The sequence below is a fragment of the Fragaria vesca genome, linkage group LG5, assembly GCF_000184155.1.
Source record: "Fragaria vesca subsp. vesca linkage group LG5, FraVesHawaii_1.0, whole genome shotgun sequence".
In the NCBI taxonomy this organism is placed as follows: domain Eukaryota; kingdom Viridiplantae; phylum Streptophyta; class Magnoliopsida; order Rosales; family Rosaceae; genus Fragaria; species Fragaria vesca.
In genome coordinates, this window is record NC_020495.1 from 13,408,281 (window position 1) to 13,425,187 (window position 16,907).

The window sequence follows — 16,907 nt, forward strand, 5'->3', positions numbered from 1 at the left end:
TAGCTGGGTCACCTCCTGCTATTTTTGAGCTTTTGAACAAGGTGCTGGCGAGATAGGTACTCAAAAAAATTCACTTTCAATAAGGAATGAAACTAAATTTAAAAAAGGGAAAAGAGAAAAGAAAAAGATTAGAGATAGGGAACGATGACTGGCAAGGGTTTGATGTTTCAACAATGAGGTTATATGCTTGTGCACAGTGACGATCAATTCAAGTAACAGTTCTGGATCACCTTCTGCTTATTCAGATCAAATCCCAGAGTAATGCTGAGAGGTGATGTATTTAGGCTTTGTTCATAAGAATCGTTGGAACGAGCCGATTGCTAGCCACTGTGGTAAAGAAATACTGTTGATGTTTTTTTTTCCATTTTATTGTCTTTCCATTTCGGTTCCGGTCTTCTCGTGTAAAATCTGTGGGGTTGAACTTTCTGGTTCTGGGCTTCAGATATACAAAAATATCATGGTTATAGGCTTATAGCACATTAGGATTAAAAGGCTTCTCACTTTGTCTGCAAAAGACATTGCACAATTGCTGTGCACCCCAAAAGCCAATACTTAATGGAGATAGGTGAAAGACAATGAAGGTTTGGCATGCTATGGTTGCCCCCTCTTATTGAAACCGAGTGAAGGTATAAGGATAGTTGGCAATCTTTTTATCCTGCAAAACACTTTGAGATAATGTTATCTGATCAAGAACAAGTGGCACTAATATCCCTTATGGTTTCAGGTAAAACATGCATCTGCATATCACTGTTTTTCACAGAGGTTAGCAGCTTCGCTTGCTATCCTAGTACTGAGTCTTCTGCTGTCCTGAGTTTCAAAGTTTGTTATATTAGTTTAATAAGTCTGTCAAATTCAAATGGACAACTGAGTTTGTGGGAAGTGTTTTGGCGCTCAAACCAGTCTAAGGGTTTAGATCTTTTGTTATGCCAACCCGTGACCAAATGGTTTGATGCTCAAGGCTCCAGCTTGGATTTTATGATACATTATCCAATACAAAGCTGGTCCATGTGTGATTCAAAGACTAGTCGCTATCGGCTGTGTCAAGGTCCACTGATGGACTGAGTAAGAGGGTTTCAAACCTCTTTGCTCCTTGTTTTGAATCGTTCATGTTTTAGGAAAGGTGTCTTTGTCTTATTGAGGTTGCTTGTGTCAACTCTCCATTTGGTTACATCACTTTCAGTATGGGGAACCAAACACTTCTGTCCAAACCCTTTCTGAAACATGTTGAGGTCAGCTTGCATTATCTTTGATGCCTTGTCTGCCTATATATATATATATATATATATATATATATATATATATAGCTTTGGCTTTGCTCGATGGTTGTTGAAAACTGTCTTATTGCGTTTTCTTTGTTGAGTCTAGTTTTTAGCTTGCATTGTTCATGCTGCTCTAAGTCTTCTTCGTGACTGTAAACCTTAGAGCTTGAACTCAAAACTTCTTTCATCAACTCATATCATGTTGCATACCATGAGGGATGTGTAGTGCAACCAACCCAAGAAGCGTTTAAGGTTGAATCTGCTAGTGGTTAGCTGAATTCACGAACAAGGCTTCTAAAAGTGTCCCATGTTGTAAGAACTTAGAAACAAGAGAAGGAATAGGTCTAGACTAGTTCGGGACTAGGAATGATAGCACTATGGTAATGTATCACTAGAACTATTATTCTTGTAAGAAGTTACTTCAAGTTAGTGGAAATTTTTGTCTCTCAAGAGTTAGAGACACGCAGTTTTTCTCCCTGCATTCAGGGTTTCTGCGAGTAAAAAACATCCTTGTGTTGTTTCTTTATTTGCTGCAATTTACTTTCTGCAATAGCACAAGTCATTGCTATCCTCGGATACAGAAGTCAACGAAAATTCAAAAAAAGCATATTCACCCCCCCCCCTCTGGGACCTTTACCGAGATTTCTGAAACACCAACAACTTAAAATAGGTGAAAAGACACAAAGCTTAAGAGGCAATCCGGATTACTCTCTACCTGAAAAATAAAAACGAATTCGGTTGACTCTGTCATCCTTTGCCACCCCTCATTTCCTTTCCTCTCCAATTTGACCCATGTAAACAGCTTTTCCAACTTCTATTCTTAGCTCCTTGTCTCTCTCACTCACTCTTTCCCTTTCTCTCTCTCTCTCTCTCTCTCTTCCAATGCCATCACAAATTCCACCACTATCAACAAACCCTCAAAGCTTTCTTCGTCACACGCACCCCGGACTCCATTTTGCAGCGCAGGCCCCTCTTAAAGGGCGCACACGCTGCCCCTACGAGTGCGTGTACAACCTGAAACCTTAAACATCTATACGTACCCCATTAATATGAAACGCAGCAAGATGTCTCGCTGCGTGCGGTGCAGCGTGCATTGGACATTGTTTGCTCAATGTTCTTTGCTTCTTCTCGTTCTGTTTCATATTAACGTCGCCTCCTCAGCCGCAGTAACCCCGCCACCGGACATCGCTGACGTCCTCCTCAAGTTCAAGGAGTCACTCAAGGTTAGTGGTGATGATGCGCTGAAGAGTTGGGTGAAAAACACTCTTCCGTGCGGTACGAATGCCAAAGCCAAAGCCAAAGAGGGGAATTGGGCCGGCGTTCTTTGTGACAGGGGAAAGCTTTGGGGCTTGCTGCTGGACAAAATGGGGTTAAGCGGCGACATTAATGTCACAGCACTCGCCGAGCTTCCAGACTTGATAAGCGTAAGCATCATGAACAATAACTTCGAGGGTACGATGCCGGAGTGGAATAAAGTTAGTTTGTTGAAAACGTTGTATATGTCTGATAACAAATTCTCCGGGGAGATTCCGGCCGATAGGTTCGAGGGAATGAAGGCATTGAAAAAGCTTCATATGGCGAATAACCAGTTGTCGGGTGAGATTCCAAAGTCGTTGACATCCTTGAAAAGGCTGGCGGTGCTGACCCTTGACGGGAACAACTTTACAGGCAAAATACCAGATTTTGAACATGCTAATTTGAAAGAGTTTAATGTCTCCAGAAACAACTTGGAGGGTGAGATCCCACACATCTTTAAGGCCTTGGATCCAAACAACTTTCAAGGTGAGTCATGCATCTCTCTCACTATATCAGTTTATCTATCTAACATCCATTTGTACTTGTTTGTCTATAACAAGTCTTGCATGCATGTTTCTTAATTTACTATTTGGTTCTTTTTCTCCGGGAGCTAGGGGAAATGCGAGAGTGAAACTCAGATGAATATGAGGGTTGATGTAGGAATCTTGAAAACTAAGAAGAAAGATCACTGCTCAAAAGATTATATATAATAGACTGAAGATTAGTTTCTGGATCGATTCTCGGTTTATATCAGAAACTACGTATAATGATCATTTCATATGTAAAAGCAAAACACATTATCATTACATAACTTAGAGGGAGATTATTCAATTTCTACTTAGTGTGGGAAATTAAGACCCCCCTTTAAGCCATGCATACACATGCAGTGCATTCGATCGCAACAAATTAAAGCCTTGAAGTCACGTACTAACAGTCTAGTGTTAACTGCCTGAACGAGCAGGGAATAAAGATCTGTGTGGAGCTCCTTTACATCCATGCTCAGCTCCGACCAAACACGTTAATACAGCGAAGCCCAATGGTGCTCACACCGCCCTGATTGTGATTATGAGTCTCATAGCAGTCATATCCATCTGTGCGGCAATCTTCTTCGTCGTCGTTAGACGTCGCAACAAAGAAGCCGAATACTTATCATCAAATATAGAGTCTCCACCGGCATCATCGGTCCAGAACAGATCAGTAGCTGTAGCTCCGAAAGAACCAGAACCAGACCAAGTTAGCCAAACATCAGAGCACTCGACTAAAAGCGAAAGAGCAGCAGCAGCAGGAAGTAGTGGCGGGAAGAAGGGTGATAGCTTGAAGCTCTCATTCGTCCGAGACGACAGGCAAAGGTTTGATATGCAAGACTTGCTTAAAGCCTCGGCCGAGGTGTTGGGAAGCGGCAGCTTTGGGTCTTCTTACAAGGCGGCGCTGCTGACTGGACCGGTGATGGTTGTGAAGAGGTATAAGCAAATGAACAGTGTGGGAAGAGAGGAGTTCCAAGAGCATATGAGGAGACTAGGGAGATTAGGACACCCTAATTTGCTTCCACTTGTGGCTTATTACTATAAGAAAGAAGAGAAGCTCTTGATCACCGACCATGTTGCCAAGGGCAGCTTGGCTGTTCATCTTCATGGTAACTTCATCTTCTTATATCTAATATCATATACAATACGTGCATTGCATGCATGATCATTTTCTCTAGGGTATAAACTTCATTGCTTCTTCTTCTGTTTTGTTATCTCTCAGGACACCAGAACCAAGATCAACCAAGCCTTGACTGGCCAAAACGTTTGAAGATTGTGAAAGGCGTAGCACAAGGGTTGAAGTACCTCTACAATGAGCTGCCGAGCCTAATCACACCCCATGGCCACCTAAAATCCTCGAACGTTCTTCTCAGCGAAACCTACGAACCCCTCATCACCGACTACGGCCTAATCCCCATAGTGAATCCAGAGCATGCTCAAACCCTAATGGTGGCATACAAGTCCCCAGAGTACGTCGCAACGAAGCGGATCACAAAGAAGACCGATGTATGGAGCCTCGGTGTGCTCATCTTGGAGATCCTAACAGGGAAGTTGCCAACCAACTTTCTGCAACATGGTAAGGGAAGTGAGGAGGACCTGGCGAGCTGGGTGAACTCGGTGCCTAAAGAGGAGTGGTTCACGCAGGTGTTCGATAGGGAAATGAATGCAAGCAAGAACTGCGAGGGGGAGATGCTGAAGCTCTTGAAGCTTGGGTTGGAATGTTGCGAAGGTGATGTGGAGAAGAGGTGGGATTTGAAGGAGGCTGTTGGGAGGATTGAAGAGTTGAAAGAAGTTGGTAATAGTGGTGGTGGTGGCGGTAGCGGCGGCAGTCCGGATGTGGATTTTCTCTCTTCTTCCACTAGTGAAGTTGACATCATGAAGTTGGCGGTGTGATGATGATGATAAAATCTTCTATCTCTCCTTATTAGACTCTGGAAGATCAATACGTTTTGATTAAGTGAACGAAAACTTACTTTTTTGTATCCATCTGAGACGCCCCGTAAAACCTAGCCTAGGCATGATGAGCAGATATGCAAATGTATGATTTGGCTTTATAAAGTAAGCTAGGCTTCTGGACGAGCATGTCTTAAGTAAGATATCATAACGTAATCGATTAATTCTACTCACCATGGATTATGCCAAAAAATTCTAAAATCTATTACGAACACGTTCAAAATCCGACCTCAGGTTCAAAGCACGGATAAATATTGTAGTATATATGTTCTTTTGCTCAATATGCTAAAGTTTTGTTCCCGCAGAGGCTCAGACCTAGCTCACAGATATACAAATCTATATGTGTTATTTCTGATGATCTTATTCGAGTTATGTATTATGTTTACGTACATGCTTCCCTCTTGTTTATGCAATATGCATTACACTGCTGCAATGATATATTCCCCCTTCCGTATTTCCCACGTAATCCACGTTCGAAGAATTGAAAGAAATCAAGAAATTGGTGTTAAAAAGAAAAATGAAATTGAATATCAAGTAAAATAACATAATAAACAAACTTCATCAAATTGATACATGAGATCATGAAGGTATGCTAAACAAATAAAAAAATAATGACAAAAATATGGAACGCAAAACTAACCAAACCTTAAAAGTTGCCTACAGTGCTGATGCAGCTAGCTATATACTATTACATAAGCAAAAACTCAAAACCTAAATCTAGAAAAAAGCTAGCACAGAAAGGAAGACAGCCAAAGCCAAGGCAAGCTTTGGAGCATTAGTGGTCGTAGCCTCTGAATGTGGTGGCCTCTCTTGAGGATGAGGAGTTGAAGGAGATGGTGCCGGGCTCGGATTTGAAGGAGATGACAATATAGAAGGTGACTGGCTTGGTGTTGATGAAGGAGAAGAGAATGCAAAAGGTGCTGGGCTTGGAGTTAACGGAGTAGACAATGCAGACGGTGTCGGGCTTGGAGTTGATGAAGGAGAAGACGATGGTGCCGGGCTCGGAGTTGAAGGCGAAGCCAATCCAGAAGGGGTTGGGCTCGGAGAGGAGACTGGACTGTCAGCTGGTGTAGGAAGGCTGCTGACCACAACCTCGACCTTCTGTCCTACGTTACAATGGCCAGGAATACCACAGAGGAAGTAATAGTGTCCAGGCCTTTCAAGTGTGATGCTATCTGAGCCGGAATCATAAGCTGCGATGGGAGAGTTGGGGTCGCAAGATTCGAAACCTTGCTTGGTAACTTCAATGACATTGTGGTAAGGACTGTAAGAAAACAAAAGAGTATCGCCAACGTGAAACTCTTTCGAGGAGGACCACTGGTGGTAGTCAGTTCCTATTATCCAACCATCCGGGCCGCCCACTTCATAAGCAGCACCGGCAGCGGCACCGGAGCAAGTACCACACAGAGCCATGGCCACCAAAAGGACTAGCATGCTGCTTCTGAAAGCCATAGCAAAAATCAATTATCAATATTAGGGAGAAAGAGCAACCGATCTGAATGAACAAATGCTAAGCGCTTAGAATTGTGAGTAATTTTATCTTGATTCTCGTTGTATATATAATGAGTATTGTTTATATGTCCAAAAGGGAAACGGATTGGATTCCATGTCATATTTGTATTTACACTCGAAGGACTCGAATTAGCCTCTGCTTAGGTAAAGGTTTTTCTATTCAAGTGGGCATGGAACTCCAAATCCCACATGATTTGTGATTAATATGGTTGATGACAATACTCAGTTTTTCTATTTTTTTTAATTTTAGAATGTTGTCAATTAATCGGTAATTTATTTTTTGTTGTTGGAATTAATCGGTAATTTAAGTGTAAAGTTTTTGTTTTTTTTTGTTTTAGATGTGTTATGAAACTCACAAGTATCACAACCGAAAAAAGAAGAAATCCATCCAGAACGAATTATCAGCCATGGAACCATCTTTCAAATACTTCGGTCTGTGGGTGTGTTAGCTAGTCAATGTATTATAGTTTATAAGTTAATTAGGTAGAAATTGTTTGACATCAATTTTCTCATGGAGGTTTGAAAATTGATGTTGGTGGACTTGGTTAATATTAGGATTATAATGTAGTTTAACTTCCCGCTAAAAACATGGTGCGAAAAGGGTTAGCTCACAACCGACTTAATGTTTGTTTGAATCAACTTCTATTAGTTTTCACTAAGATTTACGTATGGTCCTTGTTGAGCAGTTTAAGAACAGAAGGGGTTTTAATTTCAGTATGCTGTTTCAAAATTCTAGAGGTCTTTAACTTTAAAGTTCTCCTATGCCTCTGCATGTTAATTTGGATCAAAGAATACCATGTTTTCTGTAGACTCAATTAACTGGAGCGAAATAAGAGGAGGGGGGAGGGGGGAGAGAGTAATGGGGAATTCGAATAGCAGCAATAGTAGAGAAATTATAACAAAATATAAAGGGGGGACAATAGCAGTTGGAGTATCAGCAGACAAAACCAGCCAGAATGCTTTGAAATGGGCTATTGATTATCTTGTCACTCCTCCAACAAATGATGTTGTTCTAAAGCTCATACATGTTGCTCAAAAATCACCATCTCCTAGAGTCTCCCCTGGTAACTCTTTCTGCATTTGTCTTGAAAGGGCCAGTATCTTATAGTATCGATAATTCGACATGCTAAACCTAACAAGCACGACGATCGTAAACATTTGCTTTGATGGTGATGTAGGGAACGGTGAAGCTTTTGATCGTATTGAGGAAATGTTACTTCCATTTCGTTGCTATTGTACCCGTAAACGAGTGAGTTTTCTCAACTTTTGTTTCTTGTAACTTGCACTGGAAGATATCGAAGCCTTGATCATTTGTGAATAAGAAGTTGTTGAAATACTTCAACTTGTAAATTGATATCTGCAATGTCAGGTACCATTTGAGATTGTTATACTTGAGGATGATGATGTAGCCGAGGCACTGGTTGATTACATTTCATGCCATGGCATTGAGAATATTATTTTCGGTACTTCGTCCAGGAATGGGTTTTCCAAGAGGTATAGCTTGAGCTACCAATCGCTTTGATCATGTCCATTTGGTGCTTTATCATATTGTATCTGTTTGGTCGAACTAATGAACTTTTTTCCATTTCTTTTTTCTGGATCTGCAGACTATTCAAGACATCAGATGTTCCAAGTACTGTGCAAAAGTTGGCAGCTGATTTCTGCAATGTATTTACTATCTGCAAAGGAAAGATATGGGCAGTGCGGGCAGCACGCCACCGACTGCCGGCCCTGCCGGCCCTCCCAGCAGAATTTACTTACATGTGAGCATTATAATTGCACAACTATTTAAGTTAAATCATGTCTGCATCTGCGCTCTTAATAAGACTAGGTTTATAATGATTCTGATGCATGTCATTCTCCAGAGGCAGAGCTGCAAGTAGAAAATCATACGACGAGGTCTCATTGCAAGAACCGGATATGGACACTGGCCTCTCTTTTGTTGGCTCAGAAAGACGAAGTACTGATAGCATGTTGTACGCATTCTACGAAAACTTTGGGCAAGCTGAATTTACCCCGATCTCTTCAATGTCCCCGGATGTGGACATCACTGTATCAGCATCAGAATTAGATTTCGGGAGTTTCGATAGCTTTAACACTATGCATGAAATGCCATCAATGGCGCAGCACAATAACTCAGGAAATCCATTCTTGTCGCAGAAAGTACTGGTGAGAGTTGCACATTATTTGAACAAAAGAAATACATAGACAGGTATCAAGATTACTAGACAATCAAAAAGATATGGACAGAAAAAGAAAAGAAAATTTGAAATGTAGGTGAGAAAAAGATCGACTTGTTTTAAAACTCTGTACTTATTGCAGGAAGAAATGGAAGAAGAGATGAAAAGCCTTAGAATGGAGCTGAAGCAAACGATAGAGATGTACCATGGAGCCCGCAATGAAGCACTGAAAGCAAAACAGAAGGTACTAACTAGGTAGAACATTCAATCTTAACATAGACTCTACTTAGATGAATCTAAATATTGTGCAAGAGTTCTGGTGTACAAATTGTTTCCTTTCTTTACGATTTTAGTAGTCTATAAGTTATTATATTCCCTATCATACTTTTTTATGAATCATCTGTAACACTAGTGCAATCATCTTATTCATTCTATATAGGCTGCTGAGCTCCAAGAGGAGAAAATGAAAGAAGAACAGAGACTAGAGGAAGCACTACTCACTTTAGAAGCAACTGTAGCAGCTTTGAAGAACGAACAAGAGAAGTGCAAGGCAGCAATGTTGGCAGCAGAAGCATCTCAAACTCTTTTTGGGGAAGAGGTGCAAACGAGAGTGAGGGCTGACAAGATGGAGGAGAACAAGGTTTTGGATACTCTTGGCCAGTCCTCTCTAGCTTTTAAATACCAAAGCTTATTTCATATCCTAGTTGCGTTGTTTTTATTTTGTGTACTCCTCAATCTTTTAGTGCGCTTGTTTGTACATGTTATAATGGCTGTTTAGCCTTTTATACTATTTCATTTGCTTTATTTTCCTTCGTCTATATTGAAGGAATTATTAGTACTCTAGTTAGGTAATCTTTTAGATATGCAGGGATTCCTGCATTACCCAGCTCCCAGCAATGACAAGGAAATGAATGATATTAAAGCATTTTAAAATGACGTACTCCACCGGTGTGATGTTAGTCTCTTTCTTTCCACTCAAAACTAAGAGAAAAAAGATACCAGAATGACGGGGTTTGATATCTCAAAACAGCAGCATAAACTCGCCTACATCGCTCACAATCGGCTCTCTTCAATCCCAGTAAAGAAACTATCTAAATCCATAAAACCAATGAAAAGCTCAGAAACAGTTCAGACAAGAATTTGGCAATCCTAGAAGGCTTCTAATGTAATGTATCAGCAGTCGAATCTAGCTGACTAGGAGCACCGTGCCAACATAGGAAGATTTCTTTTTGAGGCCAAAAATGATGAGAATGCATTATGTTCGATTTATATGCATAATGGATTGCCACTTTTGTATCGAATGCTACATTTGGTTACATTAGAGGGGAATCGAACACCTAATATAACTTGCCCTGACCGCGCATGCAAACTCATATAACTGCATTTCCACAGCTAGGAGAGGTAGACAGAGTGTGAAAGGGAGCAAGAGCAAGAGAAAAAGTGAGAAGGAGGACCTGCCATTTAGTAGTTCCAAGAGTTGTGTGAAGATCCCTGCCGAGTTCCTCCGGATTTCACATACTGGAACCGTCTTTCTTGGCATGAATCCATGTTCTATATGTTGATTCCTTCCCTCAAAACTACATCAACAAAAACACTAACAAATCAGAAACAACCCAAAACCAAGCTGAATGCAATTCTCTGCAGCCGTTACTCATTGCACTACAAAGAACAGCTGCTCCCGAAAACCCCCAATTCCATTTTACTAGCTAAGATAGTGTAAATGAACACCACAAACTCGACAGAACTATTTCAACAAATGGCAGGAGCTGATGACATTTAGGTTTAATATGTAAATCACATAATTTCAATTAACTGGAAAATTTGATGTAGCTAAAACAACAAATGATCTTCAATTCACATAGAACCAGACTAACAAAACCACAATAAAATTCTTCAATGGCAATCTATTTTAAACTGGTAACAACAATAGGCACAAACTTGTACTTTACACAACAAGCAATCTTCCATTCCAAAACCACCACCATCAGGGCACAATCTTGTAAGCTTTCATCTTATCAATCCAAGTAACCAATGAGTTCCTGGAGTTCCTAAACCCAACAAACCCATGTTCTTTACTCTTGTTCATACAACCAAACATACTTTCCCCACTGAGCACAGCATCCACAAACCACCACACCCCAACCTCCTCCAGCTTTGTCGGCACCAGCTGATTCTCCTTTACTATCTCTTCCCACACTCCACTCTTCCCCTCCATCAACTTCTGCAAGCCCACCACCTCCCCCTCCTCCTCAAACCCGAACTCCTCTATCCCGAAATTCTCAGCCAACACCTTCCAGAATTGCTTCCACTTGAAAACATCCCCATTGTTGATATTAAAGGCCTCATTTCGAGCATAAGGATCCACCGCGGCCCATATATGCTGCTCCGCTATCAAATCCGCATCCGAAGCAGTGGACAAGCAATTCCACGCCGCTTTGGTCCCGGGAAACCTCAGCAGCACACCCTCGTGTTTGCATATAGCAGCATACACACACAGACTCCCCACAATGTTCATCATGCTATAAGGCGAAAACCCGAAAATGGTGTCCGGCCGGTGCACAGACCACGTCAGCTCCTCTCTCTTCTCCACCTCTTCGAAAAGCAGATCCTCCTGCGTGTAGTAGAAATTCGGCACATCCAACCGGGGCAGGTCCTCCGTGAACGGCGAATCGTGCGGCTGGATCTTCCCCCACGATTCGAACGACCCGATGTAGTGCTTCGCTCCAGTCTGGAGGCATATGTGCTTCAGATTGGGCGCGTTCGGAATCACGGAGCCGAGGACGTTGCGGAGCATGGCGGCGTTGGCCTCGCAATTCTCGGCCTCGGTGGATCGGTTGGTCCAGGTGACGTAGAAGATGTGAGTGACGTCGGTCAACGGCGAGAGCTTCCCCTTGGCGTCGTCGGCGTCGGAGACGTCGCACTGGATATACTCGACGGGGTGATCGGCGTTCCAGTTGGGGCGGGGGCGGCGGGCGACGCCGTAGACCTTCCATGGACCGCCGGGGGTGTCGGAGAGGGGGAGGATTTCGGCGAGGCTGTTGCCGACTATTCCGGTCACGCCGATCACTAACCCAACGCTCTGCGGTGTTCGCGGCCCCTCGTCTTCTACTAATTTTTTCTGCAAAATAAATCATCAAAAAGAAAACGTTATATCAACAATGATGTTTAAACAAAGAGATAAGGATTAGGATGGTCACCTTGGCAGCGCCAACGGCTCCGGCCCACCACCAGCTCATGTCGTCGGAGAAGAAGAGCCTACAGAGGAGGAGGAGGAGGAGGAAGCAAATGAGTGTAAGGGAGTGAGGGGCTGAGGAAGGCCGGCAGATGAAAAATATAAAGGGCAATCTGAATCCAACGGTCGGTCGTTTTTGTTTCAATTTGCCAACAAACAGCAATGAACTTTGGGCTTCGATTCATGATTCATGAGTCTCATCTTCATTTCATTTTCAACCCCACGTCATGGGTCACGTCACACAGGCCATTCCAGAGTCCAGACAAAGTTTCTATAATAATTCACAGTTTCTACAGTAATCCAAGGAAAGGTTGTAATAATTGAGTATGAACGTCGTTATCAAACCTATCAAGTTATACATCCCAATGATCCCATGGCCCATTTTTCTCTTCACAATTTTACGTATTTTGGCTTTTTATTTTGCTTCTTACCATAGTAACACTTGTTTTTGTTTTTAATAGTCTAAATTAACTCGATAGGGTAATATTGGCAAAACACAATCTAGTGAAGCTTTTGGACGCCTGACTTACTCCGAGTTCCTTTGGTCATCACAGAATCACAGAGGACACAGTATCTAACCCAATAGCCAGCTAGATAACATTCAAATCAAGTAAGCCCTTGATCCCTTGTACACTGATGTTTTGTGAGAGATGAGTGCAGAGAGTGATGCTATAAACAATTGATCATGGAACTGTCATAAAATTTAATCATCATCGTGTTCTTTCCCCTTTCCATCTCCTAATTTCAGCAATCTCAATTTCTCGTCATAACTAGTCATCACCAAAACAAGAAAAGTAAGGACGTCCTCACCCTGGACATTGAAACCGTAGTACTTAGCAGTCAAAGATGTCTAAGGCTCACATGCAAGCTGTAATGGAAGACATATATTCTGCTATTGTGATTTTTCATTTAAAGATGTCTGTCACTATGGTCTCAGACTAAATCAAGCACTTCATGTATCTGGATATTGTTACAGAATTCACCTAGGTACTCCCTAGACGAAGCTTAATGAAATGCCTTAAAAGGCTCTGAAGGCCTAGATATTTGTGTCTCTCTGTGTTAAACAAGAATAATGAGAGGACTAACCCGATGTAAACGATTCAGGTCGCCATTCACAAGAGGAAAAGCTTCAATCAACAAATCATATGAGCTCTCAACCGAAACTGATATATCGTTTGTCAGTAGTGAAAGACCAAGCACAGATTGCATGTTTCCTGCTTTCCCTGAGAGTCCACAATCAGGACCTCGACTTTCAGTCAGCTCATATGTGGACAACAGAAGGTCATTTTATCAGGAGACAAGTTTCTTGACATGAGCTCTTCACAATGTGAAATCTCATCATCCTCAAATGGAAATGGAAATTCATGGTCATCACAGAGTTTGGTAAGACATGTTCCAGCATATAGACTGGGAAGCACCAATACAAGTTCGATAATGCTTCCAACCATAGACTTTTTTTTTTCTAACGGTATCAAACCTGCCAAACGGCAAAGGTGAATTGATAACTCTTTAAGTAAACTTGGGGAGCACACTTAACTTTACTAACAAGACCCAAACTCCTTTCAAGGTTGTAAATAAAAGAGTTCACTAAGTCAGCATATCTGCTTAATCTTGGAATTCCCTAAAATACATCTACATACACTGGACTGGGGAATGTATTGTGCTGCTGTTGCTAGGCTGTTATGGTTCTGATATCTGTTGTGGAACTATTAATCTATTGGTTGAGAATTTTAGTTTTTCTATCTGTACTGCTTTGCTGGGTAATAAACATTCATAAATATCCAAAAAGAGATATCTTCTTTTACAAGGACATATGATGCTTGTGACATTAATACTACTTTGCATTTCATACTAGCATGAGAGGCAGAAGGACATATGGTTAAAGTAATGCTCCGGTGATCTGTACCTAAAATCTCTGCCATCTTACATGATAAAGTCTTCCAGGTAACACTATTGTGAATAGCTTAAAGTACTATGATATGGAGCATAATTATTTGAAGTTAAATAAACCACTTTATTTTCTTACACTATATTTTCCAAACTAGGAGCTTCCTCAGGCATTACCAAGAAATAGTTCACAATCAAATGTTTTTGAAATATTTCATCTATACATAGCAATTAGATTACGTAAGGTCTCACAGAATTTTATATGAAGCATAGAAACGCATCAAAACCTAGTTGATGGGAACAGACACTAACTGAATTATTCAGAAAGAAACTACAGTAACAGCAATGGGAACAGACACTAACTGAATTATTCAGAAAGAAACTACAGTAAACAGCAATGGGAACAGACACCAAGTGAATTAGTTTTGTATGACAGATTAGCAGGTGTGATTTATAGAATAGTAGGACTAGTCTTACCTTTATTTCTAACTTCTCTCAGTTCACTTCCAGTCTGAGTGAAAGTAACATTCAACAACTTTGATAAGTTTAGGCTGGCATCTATATTGCATGATATTGATATGTCATCCATATCACAATAGTGACAATACGCAACAGCCTGAACAAGGAGAGCCTGCATAAGATCTATGAGATCAGGAAAAAATTAGGATTATCTCAAATGAGCATAACAACAACAGTACTCCGGAACAACCATAAACCAAGTCCATGCACAATGGAAGACAAATATTGGAGCTGATATCACCATCTTGTATAATATCAATGAATATTGGAGCTGATATCACTATCTTGTATAATATCACGCACGATCTAGTCACATGAGAATTCTACCAGAGTCATGGAAGTCAGAAAAATCCAACAATCATCATCCATTCATTATCCAGTCAATCGAGAAGTATCACTCCAGTCTATGACAATAATTTTTATAGACATGTATTTACACATGCTGCAGGTCACTATTCAGTAATTCCAAAATATCTGGTCCCTTCGATATTGCTTTTTCAAATATACTGAAATTAACTTCTGATAAGTCCATTCCTTCTGCTTCCGAAACTCCAAAAATGCCTCTGAGCTTGCATGGAAATCGCCTTTTCCCAGAACTTCAAATACAAATGGATCTGTTAAGACTACCGGAGAATCATCCAAGTTCATTTTGTTTAAAGCAAAATACAAGTTTCTTCCCAGTCTTCTATCCAAGTATGCGTCAACAATACAACCACAAGTGACCAGATCAGGAACAACTTTCACATGTTTCATGTGTTCAAGAGTAAGATGGAGATCCCAGAGTAGAGACATTCTCGAAAAAGCCAGGGCACGAATATTAAATGTAGTGAGATCAGGGTGGAATCCTGCTTCCACCATTCTCAGAAATTCTCTTTGTAAGGTTTTCATCTTAAAATTGGCAGCATAGGATAGCAACAGCAGGTTCCATAGAAGATTTCCCAAGTTTCTTCTACCTAGACCAACACTCTTAAGGAACTCAGCTAAACTATAGAACTTCCTTTTCTTTAGATACGCCAACGACATTGCCCTGATTCCCTCTTCCTCTATCAAAAACCTGGACCTCTTAAGGCGATCATAGGCGGTTTCCATCTCAGTCAGAGAACCAAAAATGCTATAGTACCTAATGAAGACATTCCCAGTGGCCGAGTCTACAGGGAATCCCCTTGATACCATTTCCTTCAATGTATCTTCCATCAATTCAAGCTGCCCTCCCTTCCCAAAGCAAGAGATAGCTAGGGAGTAAACCTGCGGTAACAAACTTAAATTCCTTGATCTTATCTGACCGACAATCTCATTCACCTTTCCAAACGATCCCACATTACCATAAACATCAAACAGCTCCGACACAACCTGAATACCAGGCACAAAAGAGCTGTTTAACATTTCGTCCCAAATTGCCTCAGCTTGAGGTAAAAGGCCATTCTTCGCATGACATAGCATTACAGCAGATAGAGTGGAGTTGCTCGGAATAAGACCCTCCGATTTCATCACAAGTAAAACCTCCTGAGCTACATGAGGCATCTTTTGTCTACTTAAACTCTGTATCAGCGGTACACAGTCTACATAACAGTCTTTCCCCCTAGAACACTCTTCCTGCTTCCATGTCCGTACTATCTGTTCTAAACACAAACACACACACACACACACACACACACACACACCCAGAAACAAGAATTCAAACACAGATCATGTGAATCAAGAACATTCAAACCAACTACAATCACATGTATTTAGAACACGAACTAATTTCATCTATCTTTACATATAAGCTTTCAGGGCACTGAAAAGAAAATTTTGTAGACAACCATGATAGTCTTTCCTTGATATGAAAAGAAACATAATTTCTTTTTATCTCTATACTCAATCACACAGTTTAATCTACATCACAAATGTTCATCAAGACTCGATTGGTTCAAGTAAAAAGACCCAGTTTTCGCAAAGGTAGTGCCTTTACTGCTTTCTAAAGTGAACTGCAACTAGTTTTGATCAAATTAAATAAAACTGAAAGTAACAGAAAAAGGGAATGCTCGCAATAGACTGACCTTGCGTGCCAGAGCCCGATTTTGAGAACGTTGTGATTGATGGGAAAGAACAGAAAGACGGTTCGGATTGAGAGACCCAGAAACAGAGGCTGTGCTCAGAACAAGAATGGCCTCCATTTTGGAACACAGCAAGCCAAAGCAGTGAGTTCAATCTGTGGTGGGTTACATTAGTTTGTCCTGCGTTTCAGACAGTTGATAATTTACTCCATCCTTTTTAGATGATAAGTGCAACCATTGACCCAAAAGAATGGTCAACTATTAGCCTAGGGGCTAGAGAAATTTTATTGTCATACGTTTACACGGAATAAAATTTAGAGTGCGGCTATTAGGACCTTCAAATTTGCTCAGTATATCTCTATTCTCTCTACACCTCCATTTTATTTTTAAATACAAGCATTTTCTCATTACACCTCTTTTCAAATTCCTAAAATAGCCTTGTTTATGTAATTCACATATATATTAATATATTATTCATTACACCTCTTATTCACTCACTATATCTC

The 16,907-nt window shown here is 40.9% G+C and overlaps 4 protein-coding genes across 4 annotated transcripts; 2 read left to right on the top strand and 2 right to left on the bottom strand.

Moving 5' to 3' along the window:
- The first annotated feature begins 2,323 nt into the window (after positions 1-2,323).
- LOC101295140 (probable LRR receptor-like serine/threonine-protein kinase RLK-like) lies at positions 2,324-4,972 on the top strand. Its single transcript, XM_004301346.1, has 3 exons — positions 2,324-3,041; positions 3,517-4,188; positions 4,302-4,972. The coding sequence occupies exons 1-3, from the start codon at positions 2,324-2,326 to the stop codon at positions 4,970-4,972; spliced, it is 2,061 nt and encodes a 686-aa protein (XP_004301394.1).
- A 2,431-nt stretch (positions 4,973-7,403) lies between these two features.
- LOC101295427 lies at positions 7,404-9,655 on the top strand. Its single transcript, XM_004301347.1, has 8 exons — positions 7,404-7,608; positions 7,723-7,793; positions 7,914-8,038; positions 8,152-8,307; positions 8,410-8,713; positions 8,867-8,968; positions 9,164-9,364; positions 9,593-9,655. Exons 1-8 carry the CDS (start codon positions 7,404-7,406, stop codon positions 9,653-9,655), a joined length of 1,227 nt encoding a protein of 408 aa, XP_004301395.1.
- An 819-nt stretch (positions 9,656-10,474) lies between these two features.
- LOC101305374 (3-oxo-Delta(4,5)-steroid 5-beta-reductase-like) lies at positions 10,475-12,028 on the bottom strand. The gene is made up of 2 exons (XM_004299715.1): positions 11,922-12,028; positions 10,475-11,842 (listed from the first exon to the last, which is right to left on the bottom strand). Exons 1-2 carry the CDS (start codon positions 11,958-11,960, stop codon positions 10,709-10,711), a joined length of 1,173 nt encoding a protein of 390 aa, XP_004299763.1. The 5' UTR covers positions 11,961-12,028; the 3' UTR covers positions 10,475-10,708.
- A 2,153-nt stretch (positions 12,029-14,181) lies between these two features.
- On the bottom strand, positions 14,182-16,521 carry LOC101295722 (pentatricopeptide repeat-containing protein At3g42630-like). The gene is made up of 2 exons (XM_004301348.1): positions 16,405-16,521; positions 14,182-15,976 (listed from the first exon to the last, which is right to left on the bottom strand). Exons 1-2 carry the CDS (start codon positions 16,519-16,521, stop codon positions 14,819-14,821), a joined length of 1,275 nt encoding a protein of 424 aa, XP_004301396.1. The 3' UTR covers positions 14,182-14,818.
- Positions 16,522-16,907: the final 386 nt, after the last annotated feature.